The 26,598-nt window shown below is 40.7% G+C and overlaps 1 protein-coding gene across 1 annotated transcript in view; it reads right to left on the minus strand.

Moving 5' to 3' along the window:
- The window catches only part of ZNF423 (zinc finger protein 423), a 195,164-nt gene that overhangs the window by 83,381 nt on the left and 85,185 nt on the right, over window positions 1–26,598 (minus strand). The window contains exons 3-4 of the mRNA XM_009320300.1: window positions 15,484–18,707; window positions 8,433–8,517 (exon numbers count right to left, since the gene is read on the minus strand). Coding sequence (XP_009318575.1) covers window positions 8,433–8,517; window positions 15,484–18,707 — 3,309 coding nt within the window. The remainder of the gene's footprint in view (window positions 1–8,432; window positions 8,518–15,483; window positions 18,708–26,598) is intronic.

Raw genomic sequence — 26,598 nt, forward strand, 5'->3', positions numbered from 1 at the left:
TGTTAGTAGAAAAGGAATTTAACTATAGTTTACTAATATTATATACTTTCTTCTCCCATTTTCCTATGACTGCAAGCAGCCTGGAACCTTGTCTATGTTTCCCCAAAGAGGTAAAAAGAGTATTTTATAACTCTGCCTAAGCTAATTCCTAACTAACCCAGTATGGGTTTTTCCAGCTTCACTAAATATTCATTCCTTTGCTCCTTATTCACTTCTCATATTTCAGCTATCTTTCACAAAAAGGCACAAAGCTTTCTGTCACTCAAGAAAGGTAGTACTGGTACCTGATGTTTCCAAACCAATAAATTCGTTTGGCAAATAATGAACAAATGGGGGTAACATCTACCTTCTCCAGATAAAACCGTTATCTGTTAATAAGCTTCCATAAAGAAATCATCAACACCTAGATTTTAGGACAGAACTGATACAGACATTAGTCCCACAGTTCACGTGAAGAGAAGAACAACCTCCTGAAAACATTATTTATATGAAGTCTGAAGGCTACACCTAGAAATGTTGGAGGGTTTGCTCCCTCCTCCACCCCCAAGAAATATTCTGGTGTTTTTTCCTCAAAAGTAGAACACAGAGGAGTGCTGACCTCTCCACTGGGAAGGAATAGAGTCATTTTGCCATCTGCAGGGACAACCCAAACCCCATACGGTGAGGACTCGCTTTCTTTTCCAGATTTAAGATTAGCAGAGGGGCTAAGAAATTTGTGAACTTAGAGATACATGGCCACACACATATAAAGTATCTGAGAAACAGGTAGAAAGCATCTCTGCAGACTCTTAAATACAAACGTATAACAGTTTTCAAGGTTAATAGCATTAATAAAAATGAAGAACAAGTTACACATTCAGAGAAATCACTGCTACACAGGGCAAAGTTTACAGAAAAATAGCATTTTTTGCCACACTGCCTAAATGATATTGAAAGGCTGGAAATAGATTGAGGTGCTTGCTAATGATAACTTTGAAGAAACATCACACTTAAAACTCAGACTGATTGCAGAAAATGTGTGTCCTGGTTTCAGCTGGGATAGAGTTAATTTTCGTCCTAATAGCCGAGATACTGGTCCATACAGGAGGCCCCAATGTATGTATGTATGTATGTATGTATGTATGTATGTATGTAAAAAAAAGAGAGCAAGCGAGCGGCTGTGTGGTGCTCAGTTGCCAGCTGAGGTTAAACCACGACAAGGTGTTTTATCAACTGCTCCCTTTATGAATAAATATGAAACTACCAGGAAAATGTTTAAACAGCTATAATCACAACTGCATATGAAAACTGAGTTTGGAGGCTGTAAGGAATCTTAACACAGTTAAGAAATATTGAAAGCAATGTAAAACTGTGATCATAGCCAATTATGCATGTATCATGCAAAACAGGAATGTTGTCATAGCAGCTATAAAAATGTCAGTGAAAACTGAACTACTATTACCAAGTTGTAAATGAAATGAAAAATGCAAAAGGAATATGTGAATGCATACATTAAGGGAAATGTTATTTCTTTCCTGGTAGATAAACAAGCAAACCAAAATACATTCGCATGAAATGGAGTAATTTGTATGAACAAATACACACAGATAACAATTGCAGGAGGCCACATCTGCACAGTACAACTGGATAAAATTATTAAGATTTTGGGTAATGAATTTTCCAGCCTTAGAAAGGAAGGGACAGTAAAAATGTAATGTTATGAAACCCATTTCAAAGTAAGAAACCAATTAAGTGATAGATTATATTAAGGGCCAATATTGTTTATACTAAAGTAAAGGGAGCTGCTTCTGTCTGTTAGCAATGGCAATTCGGCTTTCAGTGTAACTACAGTGTTAAAAAGAGTGGCTTTTAAAATGAAACATTTCTAGCCTTTTATACACTATACTCATTACAATGTTATTTAACTACTTGCACAAGTGCTTAATGCTAAAAATAATTAACACAAAAAAGAGAAATCCAGGGCTTAGAGTTGGACAAAATAACACAAGGACCTACTGGCATAAGCAAATCCCTCTGCCCAAGAGCCTGAGCCAGCAGCAAGCTTCACTCAGGCAAAGTCTCCTGCAGCGGCGCTGGCAGGACTCCGGCCAGCCCACGGTACTCGCAGGCGGCAGGATTAAGGCTCTCATGTGTGTGTGGAAACATCATGTATGTTGTTCATCTGTTAAGATAAGTACACTTAGCTTTTTTTTCCTAGAATTAATTTTTCACAATAGCCGGCCACTGCAAAATGGAAGTCTAGTACATACTGTTAATTAAGGCAAGTCCACATAGAATTGGATATTGAAGCAAGCACTGGGTAAATATATGAGGGTTGTACCTTCATTTCTGCATTAAAAGAGCAATTACTTGGAATATGCTTTACAAACATCAAAGTTAAAAAAATATTTTTGAGTTCCTAATGTGTCCATAATTAATTCACACATTCAGCTGTTGAGTCCAGAAATATGTTCCTGTTGATAATTTGCGTCTAATGCTTCAAAAACAATCTGGCGCATTTTTCTTTGCCTTAATTCCTGAAAGCTATTAGCAAGATAGTGCTTTGTAATGTCATCATCATTGCTACCACGCATATGCTTTAACTAACACTAGCGCTTAGGTCTGAAGAGTTTCCCTCAAGAATTAAACAGTTTTGTCTCAGGACACAATGTCATGACGCTATCTTAATGGAAGGGAATGTATTTACCAAATAGCACCCTTAAACTTTAAATCAATTAGAATTCAAGTACTGTGTTAAACAAAATACACAGCAAAATGGGAATTTTACAAGAAATAAAGCTGCCCTTCTTCCAATGCTGATTACATTTATTTTATATAAAATAAAAGGTGTTTTTTATAAGAGAGATTCTGAGAAGCGTTAGCCATCCTCAACTCCCAAATCAATGAGAACGAGGAAAAAAGCACTTCACAAGATCAGGACTGAGTATCAGAAATGCTTCACATCCTAATCAGAGATGCCCAGGGCTAGTATTTCCACATGTATAAAAGTCAGTTCGGCAAAATGATCCTTACCTACATCCTTTTCACACACACGTGCACTTAGAATCTACTGTGACAGGCAGGAGTCCAAGACCATCCAAAATGAGTCCAAATTTTTATTTATATAATATATAAATTAGCAATTTGGTTAAGATCTGAATTTATGAAAACTATGAATTCCTAAATCAAAAGATAAAACTGTTTGCTTCAATTTTTAAACAGAAGAGGAAAACGTAAGTGGGAATATATTGGTTTATGCTAAACCACTGTACTGGTTTCATCTCAGTGATCGAGCTTGGTATCAACTGCTAATTCTTTCGAACATAAAATCAGCCTTCTAAATTGCTGCTTTTTAGAAAATTATTTCTGTAGTTATTATTGCAGTTTGACCTCTTAAGAGCAACAAACTTATTTTGTTATTTTTAAATATGTTATTTTTAAATATTAACAAAATAACAAACCTATATTTGGTAATTTTTTGTTTAGAATACTTGTATGCATCTGAAAGAAACACAACTGTGGATGGATGTTATCCCTCCTCTTTGTGTTTAATTCTGGCAGAGTGTTTCCAAACTTGAAACATGATCTCCAAGGGCAGGATAGGTAATTCAGATACTTGGGAGTCCTACACTACATACAATGTATGATATGCCACGGCTTAGGGCAGTACTCAGAAAACTCTCCCTGTTCTTCCAAACATGGTGTTTAATTTGGTCGTCCCCATCATGTCAAACAAGGAGGTATTTATCCAGACAGCAGTCCAAGAACCAGACCACTGAACAATTTCAGTGTGACTTCTGGAAGTTTTCCCTCCAGCACTCCCTTTTGTCCCCAGTGGCTCTCAAAGCACGAACAGGGCCTCATGCTTCACATTGCATATACCGCAACACATCCAGCCTGCGCCCCCCTCCCTCCCTCACTGCTCACCGGCATTCATACGTGAATTTTGACTAGGAGCGCTGGCAATTGCATGTGTAAGGACAGGAGCGACACCGGGGAAAAGCTCTGCTGAGCTCTGAGGAGTCGGACAGCCTCTCGCAAGCCCGCAAACACTTACACTCCTCTGGAGCCAGAGGCAGGAAGGTCCTGCAGCAATCCCAGTGTTAGAGTATGACCAGGAATCATTATTTTCCCTGTTCCAGCACTAACTGTGCCCCAGTTGAGTTTCCCATGCACATTTGCCAGGAGACTTACTTAGAGTAAGGGAGAAAGAAGGGTGGGGACAGTTGTTCATCTTTTTTTAACATTAAATAGAAAACATCCCCTATGTAACCGAGACAGAGAGAAGTACTGCTATGTCCATTTCTCTTACCCAAACAGCTGAGAGCCCCAGCATGGATCCGAATGTGCTTTCCCTTGATACTGGGCAACCTGACCCGCTTGGAGAGCAACCAGTCTGTGGCATTTTCTGCACCCTGAAAAATATTAATTAGGGCACCCGGCCTGGCTGTGGGAACAGCACAGCTGTAAAAACCCAATAGGAAAACCCTGGGCCAAACCCTGATGTTCCCTGCACAGGGCTCCGAGCAGGGGCTCCCTTGGCAGTGCAGGATGGGGGACTGCTGGGGCCCTTTCCCCGGGGCAGCCACTGCTCACGTGCCGTGGGGACTCAGCAGTGGCCCCATGATGGAGATTGAAGTTCCACAGCTCCCCCAGCCACCAGGGAGAAGCTGCACTGACAGATTTCCATGCTTCTGGCTGCTGTCATTGCTGTTCAGTGCCCCCCCGTAGAGCCCACGGCTGCGTACACCCATCTTCCCCTGCATCTAATAGAGACTGCACATCAGAGGCAGTGGTAGGTGGGGAGATAAGGGGGAGAAGCTTTAAACATCACCAGGTCAGCGCAACAGGAGGTAAGCAAGTACAGAGGCAGCAAGAACTACTGAAAGTTTTTGATATAGTCCCAGGTGGACTCCCCAATGCCTGTAAATGTTTCAAAGGGGGATCCCCTTTCTGTGGGCATGGAAATGCTTCAAAGGAGTCCCAATCAGTGCAATGTTTCAAAGACCTCTGCTCTCTAAAAATTCTACCCTGAACACCACCACCCCCCCCCCCCCCCAACTGAAAACATTTTCAAAAAAACCCCCTTCTGGGGTTTTATGGGTAGTATTTGGTGTTTTCTTTTTTCCTGATTTCTAAACAGATCCCTTCCTGGCTAACCACAGCTGAGGAGGTCTGTTCTGCTGCTTACAGCCCTCCTAGAGGCCCCAGTGTAAAATGAAACAAACCATCTACCATTTACCTCCTCTGGGGATGTATCCAGGCTGCTCCTTCCCCAGGGACCCTGCGCAGGACCCAATGTGCCTCTGTGTTTGTGCACAGGATATGAAGGGCTAGAGTGCAGAAGGGTAATTTTTCAAAGCCGTGTGTGGGAGTAGCACTGGAAATTCCCTGCATACTGCTTTGAAAAAAATAAACCCCCTACCTCCATGAATTATGAGCAGGGCCTCCAACTCCAGACTGAGGAGCCGAGAGGTTGAAGAGGGAGGCACAGCCAACTTAACTGGATGCACTTTTTAAGACTACAATGTAAGAAATAATTGAATTCTTTAATCATATTACGGACACTGATACTTAAGAGGTGTCGCTGCTACAGAGCAGGGATTCCTTTGTTGACAGTCACTTGAGCAGAATAAAACTGTAAGCAAGTGTTTAGGATATATCAACTATTGATTCTGTGTTTCTCAAAGTATGAGAAGAAAGTGCTGCTGAGAGGTCTTGGATTACCAAAGCCAAGGGTTTTTTTTACCTAAAAATTATATGTCAAGGCTAACTTCATTGTCTTGGCTCACTTCAAATTCAAAAGAGAGATAAAAATCTCTCCCTGGAAATGCTTATCCTACTCAAACTCTTCTCTTAGATTGGTATCAATCATTCATTTTCCCCAGACAGCATCTCAATGACTATATTAAACCACACACCTTAATTTTAGACAGACACAAGTTCATTGAGATGAGTCCAACCCTAAGCTCCTGAGGAAACACAGGCTGAGGGCAAGCTCCCCCACCCCACCCCAAACACCTGTATGTTCACTCTGGGATCTCAGTGTACCCCCAGCACAAACAAATCCTCATCTGTAGGATTTGTTGTCAATCTGTATTGACAACGATGACATTAATAACCCCTGTGACACAGACCTGGGCTGCAGAAACAGCTATATTAGCTTCTTTCTTCTGCTGCCCATCTGGCTAGACTTGGTCTAACACAGAGAAGCAAAACTCTTGCACCCCTTATTTTATAAGCGATAAACCAGCCTGAGCGGTAAGGAGGCACGTGCCCATCTCTCCTATGGCCTGAGTAAGGGATCAAGGCTCTCAGGCTTTGAACAAAGGGCACAGGAGCAAGCCCGAGAGGCAATCCATCACTCTCCTTACTATTACTGACTCAGCACTATGCAAATTAACACCAAAAATCTGCACAGCATTTATTGCTGGAGAAACGGTGACATCTAGTCTCTCCTTTCCCCTTCAATATTCCCCAGTAAAGAACAAATACCAACAGCAGACTCACTGGCAACACCTTTTTGGAAGCAGTCATATGTCCTGAAGGAGAGGGGGCCCAAGCGCCTTGTGAACTGAGATGCCCAGAGTGGGAGGAAGCTTGGCTCCATATTAAAGGTTTCTATACTTCACTTTTTCCTAAATCGCATCATAAAATAAAGTGATGACTTGAACTTAGTGAACGTTCTCAGTCCATATCTCAGCAAAGCGACACAAAGACATGACACCACAATGGAATAATCACGCATTTTCTTACCATGTCCTGGTATTTACAATGTTCTAGGTGTTCTACAGAACTTAGTCCATATGCACCTTTGTATTTATATAGAGTTCTTCCAAAAGTGTATAATAACTTGTGTACAGCTTCAAGGAAACAATAAGTACAGTTTTCACAAACAGCAGCACCACACTTTTCTCAGCCTCCTATGCCTTCTACCGTTGTTTTCCAATAGTACTAATAGTGAACTTTGTAATGTCATATATATCATCGTGTATTATTCCAGACAGCACTAATTTGGGGCTATACATAAATAAACTTCACACATCAGTTACTGGAAAATGAAGAAATTACATCTTTCCAAAAGGAAAAAGATTTCCCCTCTCAAATCAAGCAGAACCTGAACTCAGCACTCTATGACCTTTGTATTTAAAAATCATTTATTAGCTGCTGGATCACAAATTAAGTTGAAACAAGTGCTAAGCTTGCCTAAGGACTTCTTTCTTTCAGGCTTCTTAAAAAAAAAAATCTAGGGGGGACCTACATGAAATCACTATGGTCCAATTAACAAGGATCTCACTCTTCAAGCTTGCAAACAAGAGATTACATTAACACCTGCTACAAAAGCAAATATTTTTAGATATCTTCATCTTAACCTGCTTGACATTGACTTCAGATTCCTGCCTGGCTCTTGGATGAAAATTATTGTGACTGACATGTATATTTTTCATTTGGGGGTGGGGGTGCGAAGACTGTGTCAGTCCGTATTTCTCTCTCTCTGGTATTTATGCATAATTCACTTCAAAGGTCATAGGAGTTACATACATGCATCGACGGGAGAATAGTTTCCTAAATGTAAAATTGTTGAAGGAAAACCATTATGCTTATGGGAGATAAATGCTGCATGTGAACATATGAGACACGCAGAGTGCGCTGTAGGGTCCTTGAAGGATCTCATCCAACATATGCCTACAGTGGCATGTGTAAGTAACTCCTTTGTGGTCTATGCATCAAAATAAACTGACCTCTTGGGCCAACACATATATTTGTAACATCTGTACAGACAGGAAAAACATTTCTTTACGTTCACCAGAAAAGCAATCATACAGCTGCAGCAGAAATACAACCCATCAGATTACAATAAGACTTTACTACAAACTCTTGCGACAGGACTGTAGTAGAAGGCAGCAAGCACTGATTTTCAAAACACTTGTATGTCTGAAAAGTTGAACTTCCTGAAGTCCAGAATTGTTGGGAAAAGAAGAAAAAAAACCACTGAAATAACTCTGTAAGTGTTTTGTTTTGACAATGTTCCTCAGGAATTCACCACACTTAGCTGGGAAAATGCTAGCAGTTAAATCTATTCAATGTCATGACATACAAAATTGAAACATAATTGCTCCTAAGTGGTTGACAACTGGCAAGTACTTTTTACATGGATAGAGAGAAATTTATGCTATCAAATGGAAGATACTGTCAAAAGTTTGATTTTAATATAAATGAAAATGCTACATGAGGACTCAAAAGGATAAGGAAAAAAGCTCAGCAGTAACACTTTTATAACCACATATTTAAAAAGCTTTGAAGTGAAGAATCATTACATCAAAATCATTTTCCTTGAAAGATAAAAAAAATAAATTACAGCATGAATATTAACAAGTTATTAGAATAGTGAATTTCAAAGTGTAGCAAAAAACAAGCAGCCGATGAGTGGCCTAGTTTAAAGAATGTCTTACCAATCATATGGTTAGCGACATGGATTTGTATCTCTCTCTCATTCTCAAAGGTCATCTGGCACTTGATGCATTGATAGGTCTTTTTCTGTTTAATAACCAAAAAGAGGTTAGAGAAAACTGCACTGTAGCATAAGGCAAGTGTGATCATGAATATAGCATGTTACGTGCTCCAACTTTCCTCCACTGAGGACTTTTCTGCTCATATATCCCCAACAAGACACCAGGTTGGGCCGGGCTTTTCTGGGAACATAAATACAATCTCTAATTAACAGCCTGCTTTAGGAGAATTTTTAAATTCAACTTAAAAAATTTCAAATGATAGTACTTGAAAATCTGATTGAGTACTTGAGCCATAATCAGATTGCTCATGTCATTTAACCCATTGCAGTAAAAATTCCTTCAGAGTGAATAAGAGACATTGAAAAGTAACTCTGTTTTCAGAAAAAGATCAACTTTCTCAAAAAATTCCATCTTTAGTTAAACTCAAAATACAGTAGGCAAAACACCTATAGTTACTTGGGGAAGTGAAGGACAAAAGGAAAGAATACATTTTGTAATGGTCTCCCATCAGAAATCCTGGAAAAACTGCATTACCACAAAGAACTGTTTCCTAGCACAATCTGTTGTTATTTTCTCTGTCTCAAAGTCTTACCAGGGAGGCTTAGCTGCAGAATTCAGGAGATAGTGTGAAGACGCAATTACATGAACCATTTATTCAAATAGGGAAAATGGGGTTTGCACTCAGATTGACAGTGGTGCGTGCACTTGTGCAACATGACAGGAAAAAATCCAAGAAATCATTTGTAGAAATTAAAATGCATGTTGACAAGTTAGACATCCCAGTTAGGAAAAAAATAAAACACGAATGTTAAGCTTTTGTACACTTGCAAAAACTCTTATTTCCCAAAGCAGGAGTACAGTGCTTTGGTCTAATGTGCATGCTTATTTACTGCATGGGAATATGCTATCTAAATAGACATCTTTTGACATGCAATTTAGAACAATTGGGCCTTTTGTGCCTACTTCTTCCTGGAGAATAACTCCTACTGCAACACTTGCCACTAGGCATGAGCATGCGGTCCGTATCCTTATGGCAAGAGTGGATGGCAGCAGAACGTATATGGAATCTCCACACGCTGGCCACAAGCTCAGTTAGCCGAGGAATGGATGAGAACCCCAAGCACTGAGAAACCCAATTCAGCGAACAACACCGTCTTAACTTTCTTGAAGCAAAATATTTTGCGGGTATTTTTTGTGCAATTTTAGATGCACATTATTTTTTCTTACAGCCTCCACCCCACACCTAGGTATAGAGACCCATTTTTAGGACAGCAGTAATAAGTGAGAAGTTTTGAGTTAAACAGAGGTGTTGCTCTGACCCCCTCTGCGCATGGGATCCAATTTCCTCGAGCACCTGCTGAGGAAAGAACAAATTAGGTGCTGCCAAGAGCTTCTTAACTACTTCCCGTGTCATCGATGGCAACAAGTTAGCCTGCTGGAGGTTAATGAACATGCTGTAATATCATAATAACAAATGCACGAGTCTATGGATATTATGCGTATTCCATGAATTCTGTACACAGTATGTGTTTACACATAGGCAGGGCTTTCTAGGCTAAAATAACAATGGGTGATTAACATGATAATAGGAAGAAGGCTATACTCCATTGGCCGAAACCAGGTAGAGCCAACCATATAAAAGGAAATAGTTTGGATTGGCTAGCTATCCCTAGGCAGCTCAAGAAAGTATCCGCCTGGAGTCCATTCAGAAATCAAGGCTGTTAATGGAAAAGCAGCTGGATTTCTGCAGCATTCTTTCTTGGGAATCTATTCTGGCAGATGAGCACAGCACACATACATACACATGTCCTCTCAAACACACTGGCATACACGTGCTGAGGGCTCCTGACTTTAAAAACAAAACAAAACAAAACACAAAAAGCTTTGGAAGAGAAAAACGGGATTGGGCGGTGAATGATTCATGTAGTCACATTTAAAATTTGAAACCTTCCTCTTCTTTAAAACTTCAAAGCTGACTAAGTTCTGTGCCTTGTTCAACACTTATCTCTGTTATGGGGGTACCCTAAGTAACTAGCTAAAAAGGACAATATTTCAGTTCAACTCCATTTCAAACCTCTAAAGTTATATTAAACACAGACAAATGATTCATTTTTTAATTGATTTTGGTGTTTCTGAAAGCTACTTACTAACAGATCTGGAGACAGGATGTCTTTGTTTATCCACAGACCCAGTGCGAACTCCTCCACACCATTTCACAAACTTATAAAACACTCTGCTTGGCGTGACCACCCCTCAGAGAAGACGGCAGATTTCAGACTTCCTCTGAGTATTATCTTTAGCCTCAGCTGAGACACATGCATGCAGAACAGCAGCTTAACTGAGGCGATGGCTCTTGTGATAGGGTACCCTGTTTGATAGGGAGTGAAGTTAATAAATGGCCTCATACAGGCCACAAAATAACTATAGCTAGGTTAACACCCAAATGTGTATGCAAGAGATGGAAGAGCTGATTTTTTGGCTCATTAATAATTCTCTTTAAAAGAATATCACAAAAACAGACTTCCACTCTCAGTAAATGGGGAGCACTAGATTTAATACAAAGTTGTGTTATTTGTGGTACCAAATATGATCTTCTACTACCATTTTGTGGGTATCATGGCTTCACAAACATTACTAATGGGTCAGTTATCTCTTTTTAAAGTTTTGTCTTCACAAGTGGTGACAACAAAGGTGCCCAGACTCTGAGGAGCTAACAGAGTCTAGGTGACAGCATCTAGGTGACATAAGAGACCAGATGAGCAGGCCTTCAGCTGAGAACTCAATCCCCATTAAGTCAAGATATTTAATTCTAATCTTGGCACGGAATAGTAATAATAACAACAGAGGGTTCTGGTTTCTTTTCTGAAGCAACTATTGTTCCCATGGGTTTTCCAGACTGTCCTCCTTTAAATCTGGAAATGGTTTCCTGTTCTACAAAGAAAATATTCCTCCATTCAAGTGGATTTACAAGGGAAAAGAAGGGGTGTGGGGGAGAACAAAGAGAAGGAATTGAGTCCAAGAAAGTGTGCAGGAGAAAAGGAACCGAGTAAAGGAGCACAATAGGGTTCATTCTTCCAACTTTCTATGCCACCTCCTTTGCTTCTTCAGTCCAAATAACCTAGGTGGGCTAAAAATAGTAACACCATTCAAGATGGAAATTTAATTGAAGTCTACGCATTTGCCATTGTCAATGTTAAACAAGCATTGTTCATGATAAGTATGGTACAAAATAAGGATAAATCTGTGTAAGAGGAAAAAGCAGCTTGAAATATGACTGTTTCCAATATTACAAGGGGCAACGAGAAATCTCAGTACTAAACAACTAGTCACATTTCTCAAGACATACACATTCCTCTAGAAGACATGCTAAAAGGAATTAATAAAATGCATTCAAAACTGAAGCTCCTACGCATAGAAATATGTTCAGAAAAACATGAAAGCATTACCTCTGATGTGATAGTAATAGAATAAAAAAAGGTCTTGAGCTATACATGCGCCAGATACTGGAATGGTACCTCCACTTGTGATGCTCATCTAAAAAAAAACCTTTTAGTACTATCCAAACAGAATAGCAGCTCATGTAAAACTGTAAGAATCAAACACAAATTTATGTTAGAGCAATCTTTTACTACTAAAGTGTATTTTATTTATTCCTCTTAGTGATGTTCCTGATGGAAGACCATTGACTTGACTTAAAATCTCCTAATAACAAATCCTCCGATGCAGATGTTGCGATGTACACAAGGCAAAAACTTTGTCCGTCTGGAAATCTATCTTTGTTGACCATCATGATTGGATCCTAGTTAGACGTCCTGGAAACAAAGGCGATCAATTCACAGATATTTCTTTCTGGTTGCTTGCCATACTAAAATGTAAGTGAGGAAGACAGAATACAACAGCATTTTCAAGGGTTATGTGCTTGCTTTCATTCTTATGGATTAAAAAAAAACCAAACCCCAAAACTGCCAAGCAATTCTGAGTGCTTTTTGATCCTCATCTAGCTGTCTCTAACTGATTTTCAGAACAAAACCTCCAAAAATTCAACAGGAAAAAACCCAAACAAAATACAACAAATATTCATATTCCTTTTGTGGTGTTATATCCATGTGCGTATATACACAAACTTAAATACACACAGTAAAAAGGAATTTTTCTTTTTCTCCTGCTGTATCTTTTTTTCTTCTCAAATATTTTCATTTTTTATTCATCAAGAGCTGATATTTATTTTCTTCCTTTCTTTCACTTTGGGGTTAAATCTTCGTTTAATTTTTTTTCTGAAATTCCTTTAGGCTTCCATGCTCACTTCTTCAATTCAAGAAGTATAACTGCTGGTGGAGTGATTTCCGACATTGAAAGAAGTTCCGGATTTTGTATGTCATCATCATCTTTTCCATTTGCTTGGATTTCATTCTGCCTATTCGTATTTACTCTGAAATAGATACCCACTATGTAAAATCTAATCTCCCTATATTTTCTTTCTGACTGTACCTTGTCCTAATCTTCAACTGCTTTTCTGCTTAAGAAAGAAAAATCAATAAGGTGTTTAAAAAAGGAATGTAGAAGTGCTCAAGAATTGGAAAGAAGCAGCTCTTCTCTGGACATCTGCAGATTACTCTACATGCATTGTGCACTTAAGATTGCTCCAGTAAAATGGTATTTTACCTGTGTGCAGCATGCTAACATGATGACAAGAGAGATCGTCTTCAACTTGCTTAGCTTTGCTATGAAGCCAATGAAGTTAAGTAAACGCTATTCTTGAAATACAGGGATTTATCACTATTTAAAAGACAGCGTAATTCTTTGAAAAACCCCTGTGCTAGGCAGACACAAAGGGCACTCATTGCCTTGAGAAACCTGAGTGAAACACCAATACTTTCCACGTGAACTGATATCAGAATTCAGGTCTTGTGCCTACAATGAAGGGTAAGATAATTAATTATTCCTAATAACAACATATCTATTCCTGGGATGCATACCATAAAGGTCTCCAATATTAGCATATGTGCAGGCCATAGACACCTGTTGAAGGTACCATTTGCCATCATCACAAATGCTGATTTTTCATTATCTTCTACAAAGGAACTAAGACCTTTCCTCACGGGATGAAATTCAAAGCATTTACCTTATTGAAGAACTTAAAACTCTCCCTGTGAAAGAACAAGTATGGAAGCCGTCACTGAAAAGAAAGAGTTAAAGTAAGAAGTAAGAGCAGAAAATGGCAGTGTTCTGCTTCTGATAGTCGATAGGAAAAAAAAGGTAGTGTTTTAGGCTATAGGCACAGCCATATGAAGTAAGAATTAGTCCTACCTAAGAGAACAGAGGTGTTTTAAAGAATTTAGAAGGAAATAAAGGCCTGAGGAGGAGGAGGGAGAATGACCTAGCCAGAGCCCCAGCCAAACTCTCAAAAGGTATCACACTGAAGGAGGGATATTTCCATTCCTCATTCTTCTGCAGAATTAGGTGTGTGTGCCTGGAGGCTTAGTCACACATTCACCGCACCCAGAGGGAACAATATCCAGTTGTTTTACTAAAAAAGCAGAAAAAAAAAGAAATTCAACTTTCTGTGGTGTTCACTCAGAAGCCTGGAACGGGGCATTGAGGCCAGCAGGTGCCGGGGCGGGCAGTGCCATACTCCGAGCTGGCCACGCACAGCCCAGCTCAGCTGGATGCTGCTGCCCCGCACGCCCTGGCGCTGAGCCTGAGCTAACAAGTCCCGCTCGGGACACAGCCTGCACCAGCTCTATGGGAGGCATCTCACTCTGCGTCCTCAGAACATACTTAGGGACTTCTCTTATTTACTGAGTCTCTGGTGTTCTAGATGAATGGTATTTTCAGGTTCTTTTAATGCAGTAAGATGTGTTTGTGGGTGCTTTAATTAGCAGATTGACATAAACAGGCATCTACGGCTGGAATTATTCATTAGGAGTTGGGTGCCTAATTTCCTTAGATACTTTTGAAAATCTCACCCCATCATGTTTAATTAAAAATGTCAGATGATATCAATACTCAGATGTGTCTGCTGTTGGTCTCCCGAGAAGATTTCCAAAATCTACTTCTCATTCCATCTGTTCCTGACAGAGGAAGGACTGACTTGGCCCATTCTTGAACCAAAACGTCAACAAATAATTTTAAAAGACTATAAACTGCAAATGATATTAATCTCCTGAGTAGGCTTCTGAAACCTTACTTGGATCTGCATATTCCCAAGTATCTTGTAAGCCAAGAAATGGGAAAGCAGGCTATCTGCAAACATTAAAGGAGAGCACACTTATATGTAACCTGCATTAGACAACAATTTCTGGATTTGCTAAGAAAACTACTTATCTTACAGGAGGGCCATGAAGTAGATCCTTTTAAAATCACTTTTAAAATCATACACACAGACACACACGCACAGGCACACCGACATCCAAGTAGCCTCACAACGTTCACTCTGACAGACATCCATAAGGACAAGCTCTTTAGCACAGAAATTTGTTTTAGGTGAGAATTTGGGAGATAGGGTAGAATTTACTATATTTTTCCTCAAAAGTTCCTTTATCTTCCTGCTCGTGTTTAGTTCCCTGGTAAGAAATAATCTCATTCCTCAAGTATGACAGATCAGATTTTTTTGTTTTGGGTACTCAGCATCTCCTTTTTTCATGGAAATGCTCCAGCTTTTCCAGATCTGCCAGTTCAGTAGTATCAGAATTCATGGACAAACTCAACCCCCACCGTTCAAGTGTCTCAGCTCTCTGTTGGTAAATCTAGGGCAGTTTTATGATAAAAAACCTAATGCACTGCCACTAGGAATCAAGAAGCCTGCAAGGCTGAGCAACATCTAATTTTTCTATGTGCATTACTCTACCTTTCCTCCTGTTTTGTTGGGGTTTTTTAGTAGCACAAGTAATTTAAGTGACAGTTTAAAAAAAAATAACATCAGATCAGTTCTCAGTCAGATTGAAGGTCTACATTTTATCCCTCAGACATTTTAGAGTTCAGCTGTACTTACTCTGGGAACAGGGGACGTCTGGGTACCTTTCCTTTGGCCACTAGTCTCAGGCGTCAGGTCTCGGTGGTCTACCTGAATGTGACTCTCTAGGTCTTCAGCACTTTCAAATTTGACACTGCACTCTGGACACCTCAGACTGCCACACGGTCTCTCGTTCACCTCCTGTGGAGTCAAGCCCGAAGACTGTCCATTGGTGCTCCTGGTCATGCATCCAGCACACAGGCCATAGGGAAGGCCATTCACATCCAACTTTACCAAGTCCTGCTTATTCCGGAACTCCTTCAAGCACAACGCACACTTGTAGAGTTTTTGCAAGGCCTGGCCATTGGGCGACGGGGTTGCAGAGTTTCCTGCCAATTTCTGCATATGGAACGTCCCATGAATTTTCAGCTCAAGGGTAGAGGTGACCGTCTGCATGCAGACAACACAGCGAAACCCGGTGAGGGAGTTTCTGAGATCTGGATGCATCTGGCAGTGCTCGATAAATTCCTCCTCGCTCTGCAGCGGCATTTTGCAGATCCGACATGTCCCTGTATCCAAACTCTTGCTGTGAGTGACTTTGTGCTCCGTCAGGGTCAGGAGTGATGGGAAGCGTTCCCCACAGATGGGGCACATGTAGTGCTTAGCTGGGCCTCGATGGGTCTGCATGTGCTCTCTCAGGCCATTTTCTGAGAAAAAGGTCCTTGAGCAGATATTACACTTGTGGCTACCTTTGATGAATTCTGCTTTCTTCCTAGAACAGTCATCCTCCCCAGGCCTGATGTTATGATCTCTCAAACGATGGTTCTGCAAGAGGACCTCCATAGTGTAGGCAGCCCCACAAATGTCACAGCCATACATGGGCTCAGAAGCATCTACATCATCTTCACTGGCTTCATGACTGTTGGAAGTATCCGGATTCTTCATTAACATGTTCTGGATATCTGTCCCTTCTGTCTTCTTATTTGTTGGGGTCATGCCATTAGCTGTACCATTCTCAGCGCTAGCATCATAAACACAATGTTTTTCCCGCAAGTGCTTTTCAAGCAAGATGATGGCATGAAAAGCTTTGCTACAAAACTTGCAGTTGTATTTTTTGCTGTGGGTTGTGATGTGGCACTGCAGTTCTACCTCTGTGCTAAAGGTCTCACCACAGAAGATGCATTTGTGAGACTTTGATGGATTCCCCAAGTGACTATGCTTCACATGGATCTGGAGATCCACCTCCTTCCTAAAATCCCAGTTACAGGCTGTGCAACGATACATCTTCTTTTCATTGCTATGCTTGACTGCCAGATGCACTTGGATAGATACCTTGGAATCAAAAACTTCTTGGCAAAGGGTGCAGTGATACAACACAAAAGTATGCATGTCCAACAAATGCTTCTGCAAATCATCCACCGAAGAAAACTGTTTGTCACAGCTCTCACATACATAATGAGTTGAAGTTGTCATGTAATGTACGGTGAGATGTTGCAGAAGAGACTCCTGGGAATCAAAGTCTTCTTTACACTGAGGGCAAGACTGTTTCCTCAACAGCAACTCCAAATGCAACTTTAAATGGGTTTGAAAACTTTCAAAATTTGAGAACTTTAGATCACACTGATTACATGGGTATTCACCATTAGACACTGAGTTTACACTAGCAGAAAGTCGTTGCCTTTTAGGGGAAGAGACTTCAACATCAGAAGAAACTGGACTCTGCTCTGCTTTTGACTTCTTGTTGTGTGCCAGAGGAATGTTCTTGTGGTTTTCTTTAATATGCTTTGTAAGCTTCAGGATGGAGCCAAAAATGGGGGAGTTTGTGCAATAAGGGCATGAATAAACTTCCATAAAAGACTGTGTTGGCTGAATGACAGGGGAATCCAATTTTGAATTTCCTACATTGCAGTGAGTCTGCTGAATATGCTCAGTCAAGGTTGCTTCAGTCAGAAAGCCCATGGAGCACTGGTTACAGAAGAAAGCGTTGTTGCCATCTTGAGGGGTAGCGTTTGGGCCACAATGAGTAATACGGATGTGTTCTTGTAAGCTATTGATATCTGCAAACATATCTGGGCAGTAGTTACAGTGAAAGGCAGAAATGTTGCTAAACTGCATCATGGGATAGGCATGGTTTTTGTGCACCTTTCTCACGTGTTCATTCAAGTTGTACAGTGTAGGCATGGAATCAAGGCAGATCTGGCACGTGTGGCTTTGCTGAGGTTTGTCTGCATGAATGGTCTTCAGGTGGATCTCCAGAACAGCAAGGCTGTTAAAGTCACGCTTCGAGCAGTACGGGCAGCTGTAAGTAACTTTAGACCAGTTCTGGCCTTCCTCTCTGTCCACAGACCTGATTTTCTTTTGTCCTCTCAAAGGCTTTAAGGTTGAATCTGGGGTGGAACCTCTTTCCACTGACGCGCTGGAGTCGGGTGTTGCACTGCTCATGGATGCCACACTCCCCAAGACTGGGTCAGGGCTGATGCTGTGATTGCTGGAGTCAGGTTGTCTGTGGCTGTCCAAGTGGCAATAGACTTCCTCCACTGAAGAAAACTGCTCCGGGCACATAGGGCACTTGTGTTTTTTGTTGGCATGGGCTTGATGAATGTGTGAGAGCAGCGAGTTTTCGTCTGCAAATACTTCAGGGCAATGAATACACTGCAAATCTGCCTTCTCGGAAAGCTGTGGGTGGCGTGTCATTACGTGCTTCTCCAAATCTTCAGTCTGACTGAATGTCTCTTCACAGTAATCACACATAAAATCATCCTTCTTCACCTCTTTCTCAGTCTTTGCCATATGTTCCTTGTTCTTTTTATGAGCTTGCATGTGACTCTGCAATGAGCTGGTAGATGAAAACCCACGTTTACACACAGTACACTTGAACGGTTTGCTGGAGCTGTGGGTTTTCAGGTGAATTTTGAGGTGGTCACTGCGAGAGAACGCAGCCTCGCATTCATGGCAATGGTACTTTTTATCCCCTGTGTGAAGCTTTATGTGGCGATCCCTACTTCTCTTGTGCTTAAAAAGCCGGCTACAGTAGGTGCATTTGAAAGGTAGTTTGTCACTGTGGATCTGCTCGTGCCTTTTAAGGTAGCTCAGGCGAATGAAGGACTTATCACAAAACTGACAGGGATACGGCAGGCCAGTCCCCCCTTCCTCCTCCCCGATGCCGAGATCACACCCATCTCCTATCATCTGAGTGGGTGATGCAACATCTTTGCTGGAGGGAGATGAAGCCACCCAGGAGAGTTGTGGGTCGTCATCACCATCTGTAATGGGAAATCAGAAAGGAGATTAAAAACAATTCCCAGTGCATCTGTGAAATAAGGACAAAGCTCTCAACAACACTACGGGCTTCTGCTACTACAGCATAAAAAAAAAAAAAATCAACTAAAAAAAACCTCTCTTGAATTTCAAAGGAGGTTTGAGAAAGAGAAATTAAAATGTATTTATACACATAATTCACAAATATGCCAACATATAGTATTAATAAAAAGCATTTTTCTTTAGCAGGTTTAACACCTGCTTACTGTACTGTAAAGCAATAAACAATGAATAAAGAAAGCAAAACACAATGTGCAATGAAGCAATACAAACATTTCAAAAAGCTACAGTGTTAAGTGATCACCTGTGATTTTGTGGGTCTTTTTAAATGCTACATCAAGATGATTTTAAGTAATGCCTCCATTAAACAAAATCCTTCAGTTCTGTCTCAAAACTGAAACAGAATGAAAGGCTGCTCAAAAGCAGAGTTGAACATATAGGTGAAATAAAAGCATCAGATTTGAGACAGCTCAAGAAAATCAGAGATCTGCACCATTACCACTTTCATTCATATGAAAGGTAATGTTGCCTGCTTGGTACAAAACCAAACAAATTAAAAAGCCCAGAAAATCACCATTGGAGATCTGAAGACATCACAAAAGAATCAACTTCAGGATAAACCAACAATGGCCCTGCCTCTGTTTTAATAACTATTTCCTTTGCTCAATATGAGGCTTTGGAAAATATTTTATAATTTGATATTACCATAAAGAAACACAGCACCAACTCCAGCAGCAAAACAGTCATTTTAGGGAAAATACATAAAATGTTGGCAGCTTTCATAAACAGAATTGTTAACAAGAAACAGAAGAGAGTGAGTTCAAATATCCTAATTCCAATAAATGCGGAGATGTTGAGTGAAGCAAAAATGCCACTAGTCCGATATAAAACTGAACCACGGAATGAAGCAAAAATAAAATTCATGTAAATGAGGGAAGGCACTGACCACATATACATTTGGAGATTCAAAAAAGGAACCGGTTCTCCAGATACGTTGTCCTTATAAAATGTTTAGTGTTCCTACTTCAGCTCTTACTAAAACAAACCAATAAAAAAATCCCCAACTGTGTGTGTAGGCTGCCGCACACGCACTCCTTGTGCCTGCCAACTACAGAGTCACCAGGCAGAGAAGAGCACGTGTACGGCAGAGAAGCTCTCAAAGAAAGGCTCGGCTAATGAGGATATCACCACCGTAAGAGGCTAGCTCCTGTGGCACTGTTTCTTTGGCAAAGACCTTCCTTTTCATCCCAGGAAAAAGAGAGCTGAGCTACCTTGGACAAACTAAACCAAACACACCAAACAACTTTTCCGGCACAATGGGGCTGCCTGTTTTCCAGGATGTGTGTGTCGGGTGCCTGCTCCCCTTGCCCCGCACTCCCCGGGGAGCTCTGCTCCCCCATTTAACTAAACCTCCTGCTCCAGAGCAATGCCGGACACCGAGAACGCGCTTCCTCCCATTCCCAAAATGCACCCCGGCTCTCAGCAAGCACCCATGCTTCTAAGATGCTCAAGGTCTTTGTGCTCAACTAACTCCTCGGAGCCTGGCCAAGCCCGAACCTAAAACACAGGCAACGAGCCCCTGATTTTTACATAAACTTTTCTCAGGCTTCATTCCCCTGACCGTGAACTGGTCTCTCTCTGCGGCTGCAACAAAGCCTCATGTTCCCAATTTAAGCAACCTCCACCGCCTGCCCCGCTGCTGGCACAGCTTTGCTCTGCCCCTGGGGAGCCCCCGTCCCCCCACCCGCTCCGTCCCCCCAGCTCTGCCGCCAGCCGCATCCGGGGCTCCCTCCCCATGGACCTGCGGCCACGGGCCGTCAGAGGGGAGGAGGCAGCCGGCTGCCAGCGCCCGGATTAGGGGCCCCGGGGAGGTGCTGGTAGCTCAGGGCTGGCTAATTCCCTCCTCTCGCCAGCTGGGCTCCTCCAGGGGAAAGGAGACAAAGGGGAGCAAGAGGGGGATGCTGGGCCTGAACTAGGGCAGCACATGTTGCATTTGCTACCACTACTGCTGTCTACTGGGGGGGCAGAAAGAAGAAAAAAAACAACAGGAAAAAAAACACACCACCATTGTGTTATTTACTGCTTGGGCTTACTGGCTGTAATTAAAATAATTCAAAATGTCCACTTTGCAGAAACTATTATAAAAATATATGTATTTTAAATATCTTCCCTTTTGCAGCCAGACTACTCACGCCTTGTGCTGGGCAGTGGCACACAGAGGAAGGACTGCACCAGGGAGAACTCTGAGCACTTAAAATGGTTCCAGTGAATAAAGCTTCATTGTTCAGCTTTGAAACTGTACATGCAATGGGCCAAATCCAGTGGTAACACAGGCTGGGCCAACTGTTTTAACTTCGTTACATCCATATGTGCTTATGCCAACCATTACATTGGCCCACCATGCAAATCGAACAAATCTCTTAGAAAGTCTTTTTCCTCTGAAATGAACCCATCTACCTCAAAATGCACTCTAACATTCAAATAGGGCCAGTTCCCCTCCAGCTGCTGCTCTTCAAACATATTGGGCTATTCAGAAAACAAAACCAAAGAAAGCTGGTATTACTTCGTGAGTGATGCACAAAGACGTCGCTGTGCTAATATAATTCGGATTCAAAAAAATAACATTTCTCAGATTGAAAAGCTGGGTTTGTAATAAAAATGGAAGCGTTTACATAGACAGTTGAAAGCAAAGATTGTCTCCTTTCGTTAGCTTGATTTAGACCTTTCACCGATTTTCATGTTTAACTTCTGATTCTTTTTATTGCACAGTTTTCTCATACTTTTAAAATTTAAAAAGAATTCGGAAACTTTAAGCCCCAGAAACAACCTACCTTGACTTCCTTACAAACAAGATACTAAATTACTAAGGGCCTAAACTGAAGAAATTAGGGAAAACTCATTATCATTAATCTCTTTATGGAATGAAAAATAGCCCTGTTAATTTTAACTTGCCGTATTAAATTGAAGAAAAGACCTATAATGAACTGAGAAGGAAATTCTAAGGTATTTTACCAGAGTAATATTTAGCGGGAAGATATATTTTAGATGTGGTGTGACATGTCTGGCAATGATAGTTAGAATAATAATTCTACATTAATGCAATCAAAGGAATGTAACAGAATGAGAAAAATCACTTTCAAAAAGGAGATTAAAGTCATTAAAAATGGCTAATCCTGCAAAGTGGGACTGTTCTAAAATAGAGAATCACATGGCTGGTGCAAGGCTTTTGTCATTTGCGCGTAAGAGAATCAAAACAAGTATTAAAAGGGTAAGAAAATTCAATAAGAAGTTTAATTAGGAAAAAAAGAGCATTAAGGAAGCTTCAGAATGTCAGTAGTCCTCAGGATATATGTGCGGGTCATGAAGCTTAAAGGGCCAAACTTGATAATCAATCTCAAAGTGGTACAGTAATTTAGCAACTTAATGTTCAGCACGTTTATGGGACTGCAAGCATTTATCATCATCACTGAGGAGCTAATTCCAGCCTCAATGCACTCAATAAATGTATTTTTCCTTCTAATAAGAGCAATTTGGCCAAACTGCAGTATAAATCATACTTCATTCTCTGTTTATCTTACAGATAACATGAGCCAAGTTCAGAAATATACTTGTGAAGCTAAAACAATAAAACGAAGTCTCAAAAAATGTGATCTCTCTTAGAAAGGAGACAAACAGCACATCACAGATTGCCAGGAGTAAGCAGCACTGTCGTCTCAGCATACACTGATAACGTTATATTTACTATTTCAAAGTTATTTTGCTAATAGAAATAAAATCGACCAGACAAAATTTCACAGTCCCTGCAAACGCTTTCCCCCATCCCCCTGCTTAAAGCTAGTTGGAAACATTACGCTCCCACCAGACTTTGAGCTGAGCCACTTCTGAAGCGGTTGCAGAGGGACAGGCTTGCTCAGCTGCCCGGTCACCCGCACGGCCCCAGCCCTGGGGTCAGCGTTCATGGGCAGGGGCTGCACAAAACTGGGCTACCCCCCAGCTGGCTGCTTTTTCTCTTAAGAACAAAAAGTATGCACAGAGACCCCATTTGCTGGCCCAGACCTGAAGTTCGTCCTTGCCTAAACCCTCTTGTTTACCAATGCAGAGCATCATCAGGTTCCCCTCCAGTGAAAAACCTCCCTACTCTCTCTCCCCTACGTGTGGAGGGTTCAGGTGGCTCTTCCACAGGGCCTCCATCCGTCCCCCCACACCACAGGCACGTTGCAATGTGGCCAGTGCAGTATGGGAGGCCAGTTTATTCCAGCTGGTTCGGGTGCAAACAGCAGCACAGATTGAGCACCATGGAGGTTAGCAGAGGCCGCACAACCTGCCCAAGCATCAACAAAATATCCAGGGTTTGGCCAAAGAGGCAACTTCGAGACTCCCCTCCTGAGCCCAGAAGGCATATGTTCATACAGGACAATAAACCAAAGAGGTTAGATTCGGAATGTTCTCTTATTCTATCAGGTTTATTCCTCTAGCACAGAGCTAATACACAAGAGAAATAGTTAAATTAACAAAAACAAAAAACAAAAATCAATTGTTGAGGACAGGATTGCTGTTTGATTTAAGTTCAGACTCCTGGTTCTCTCCGAGCCTCTCCACGGCACACAAGTTAAAAATGGACAAAGCACTCAAATTGCTTTAGGCTACTGAGAGCTGATGGAATTCTAGCACCCAAAAAAGTAAGTTACTTTTGAAAACAAGCTTGGCATCATAAGACATGCTTCTGAACTGTGTTTCAGTTCCTCATCTCCATAATAGAAAAAAGCCATCTGCTCCTCAAGGGCAAATTGTAGGGCTTACTTCTGTATAGCTGTGAAACCCTGAGACATCCTCCGATGGAAGGCCCGATAGAAATGCTATCAATTTCAATAATTATTATAATCATAGATGCTTAACTATGAGAATACAACACAGAGATCGAGGACTGAGAAATCTTCAGTACCGGTTACAGCAAATTTTGCATTGCTGCACTATGTATTAAAGCGAAGGATAGATCATTACAATGGATTATAGCAAGAACCTCACATAGCATACACTGCTCATTTACACTGCAGTGCTGGTGTGAAACAATGCAAATCAAGGTTACATAGGAAATACTTTAAGTTTCAATATTTTCAGTGAACTGTGACAGCTTTTTAGTTAAATTTCTTGTTGGAGTGTTTAGCCCCATTTTCCTGCACATTTCCTGCAGTTATAACAAAGTAACTAATAAAAAATATCATTAATATTCCAAACTCAATTTTCTATGCATATATTAGCTTCATTGAACGTTTTTGTTTGTTGTGTCACAGAAGGCAATAGTCGACTGCGAACTGCCAGCTTTTGTGGCAATGAAAGCCTTTTTATGCTGACACTGCACCTATCTCCAAATGGTATTGTAACTGCTGGGCTGTGTGAAACCCAGCACTAATGCACACTCAAACACACTTCACTAAATAACGGAAAAAAGACTTCTACAACTTATTTATAATTATCCCTACAAAAATATCATGCAGCTGACCCCCAGAACTGGTCAACCCACCCTTAGCCAAGGCACTAAGGAAGGGCCCTGGGAAGTTCAGGCTGCTCTGAAGAACTCTATACGCAGCTTCAGACTTCAGCGACATTAGCTTCATCACAAAACAGTCTTCATAGTTTTTTATTTTAAGGCACTATGGCATTTTATGTGTATATATATATATATAAAATATATAAAAAGTTCAAAGCAAACCTAAAATTGGATCAAAAACTAAGAGGTGCTAATATAAGTAGCACCACAGGCAGTGCTTTCATTATTATCTGTGACTTGATAAAAATGCAGTTATACCTAATTACATGCTTATGTGGTAAGCATTTTTGTTGGACTAAATTACCAACAGTTAGTGACACTTTTTCCAACTTCTGAGCTTTGCACTGCAATTCATTTTTAAGTGAAGTTTTTAAAAAAGACAGACAGACGTCTGGCTCAATGGAAAGTATATATAATCTAATTTTTCTTCTCATGCAGAGAGTAACTTGGTATTTAGAATACAAAATCAGCACAAGATGTAGTGCAGAATTTCAAACATTAAACTTGCTGGGATGTCTGCCGCAGATAAACTGTTACATATAGACAGTTTAAACCTCGCTGTCTTTGTTTAACCATTTCTGTAGTGATCAAAGATACATCTACTTAGTCTTTTTTATGCTGCAAGTTAAAAGTACACACAAAGATGTCTATTGAAGCTTAGTTGCTATACAGAAACTTGTTAAGCCAGAGTAACGCATGCCCGAGCCTTGGTCTCCCATTAGCAGAGATATCAAGACTCAGTAATGACCATCGATAGGATGATACATCATTCTATACAGATGATAAAATAAGAAAGTTATTTTTAACATTATTTTTTCGTATGTCAAACAGTCTGTGTTTTGCTGGTAACAAAAAATTAACATATCATTAAATAAGTTACTTCACACTTCAATAAATGGCATAATAAGGGGTGGAGGAGAAAGTTTTATGTTAGATCTAGGAATAAACTAAATGCTTTCAGAGTTGAATCACTGTTTTTCTTTACTCCCTTTGGAAAAGCAGCAGATACTATATTCTGCTGTGCATCATGGACTTGGGACTGAAAACAGCTGCACTCTAATTACATGTAAAGTGTACCAAAACATTCCTTTTATCACAGACTGTAAATCTGTTAGCATCTGTCTCTCCTTTGTTTCTTCCACAAGATACAAGCTTGTTTCTACATTTTTCTCACCTGTAGCGGTGATTAAAATTCATTATAAATGAAAGGAGTGAACACTAAAACAAGTTCCTCTGTGTACAGTTCTAAACTCAAATTAGAAACAGCTGTTTGCTAATTCATGCAGTGATGTTTTGTCGTGCTCTGTGAATCAATAATAACTCACCCTATTTCTACCAAAATGTTAGGATTATACACATATTTTGCTTAGCAATTTGCTCTTCAGAAGCATTCAAATGCACATTCAGTCTTTTTTAAGCAAGATTAGACGATGATACTGGCAAAATCATCAATGAATTAACAGAAAGATCTTAATAGCTTGCTGCTCGTGCTTACCCTGCTACCTAGAGGGTCCTGTGCCATTCTTGCCTGCTTTGATACCTACAGAGCATTTAGCAAGAAGGCACGTTGTAAGACAGATGTGAAAGAACAAAAGTGTATACAGGGTCACACGCACTCATCACAGATGCAATAGTCACACTGAGAGAATACTATAAAATTAGAGTTTCGGCTATGACGTATACAACTTTCAAACATAAGGAATGCCCTTAGGAAAATAATCCTAGTAGAATAATTATTACTTATAATAATTAGTTATAAAATTAGTTATCATAAATGGTAATACTTATGCTAATTGTTAGTAATATTTCTTCATATTACGTTAGCCAGAGCACAAACTCCATATGACCCTATTGGCCTTACACTCACACAATTATATTCTGCATTTCTTGCTACTTGATGTCAACATTTATCATGATTTCAACATTTGATTATACAAAACAAAGAGACAACACACAGCGGTTAAGAGCTTTGCCTGCTTCATTTTTTATCTAAACCTAAGGATACAAGCGGGGTGGTTGCAATGTTTTGAGCAGACCCCGTGGCAGGTTTGCAGAGCCTGCCCTCGTCGCAGCAGGACCGGGGCCACCCCGGCCCCTGCACTGCCCCCTTTGCAGAGCCAAAGGTCCAGCCCAGAGCGGTGGAAGAGCATCAGCCTCCATAAAGGCCTCTGCAATACATGCAGGGAAAGTCCTTTTCTCATCTAAAGATGTTTTCCCTTCCTCCCGTTTCGTTACTGTTAGCAGGAAGGGTGCTTCCCATACAGCACAAACCCAAGCATTGAGACTCT

The sequence above is a fragment of the Pygoscelis adeliae genome, unplaced genomic scaffold (assembly GCF_000699105.1).
Source record: "Pygoscelis adeliae isolate BGI_AS28 unplaced genomic scaffold, ASM69910v1 Scaffold62, whole genome shotgun sequence".
NCBI lineage: Eukaryota > Metazoa > Chordata > Aves > Sphenisciformes > Spheniscidae > Pygoscelis > Pygoscelis adeliae.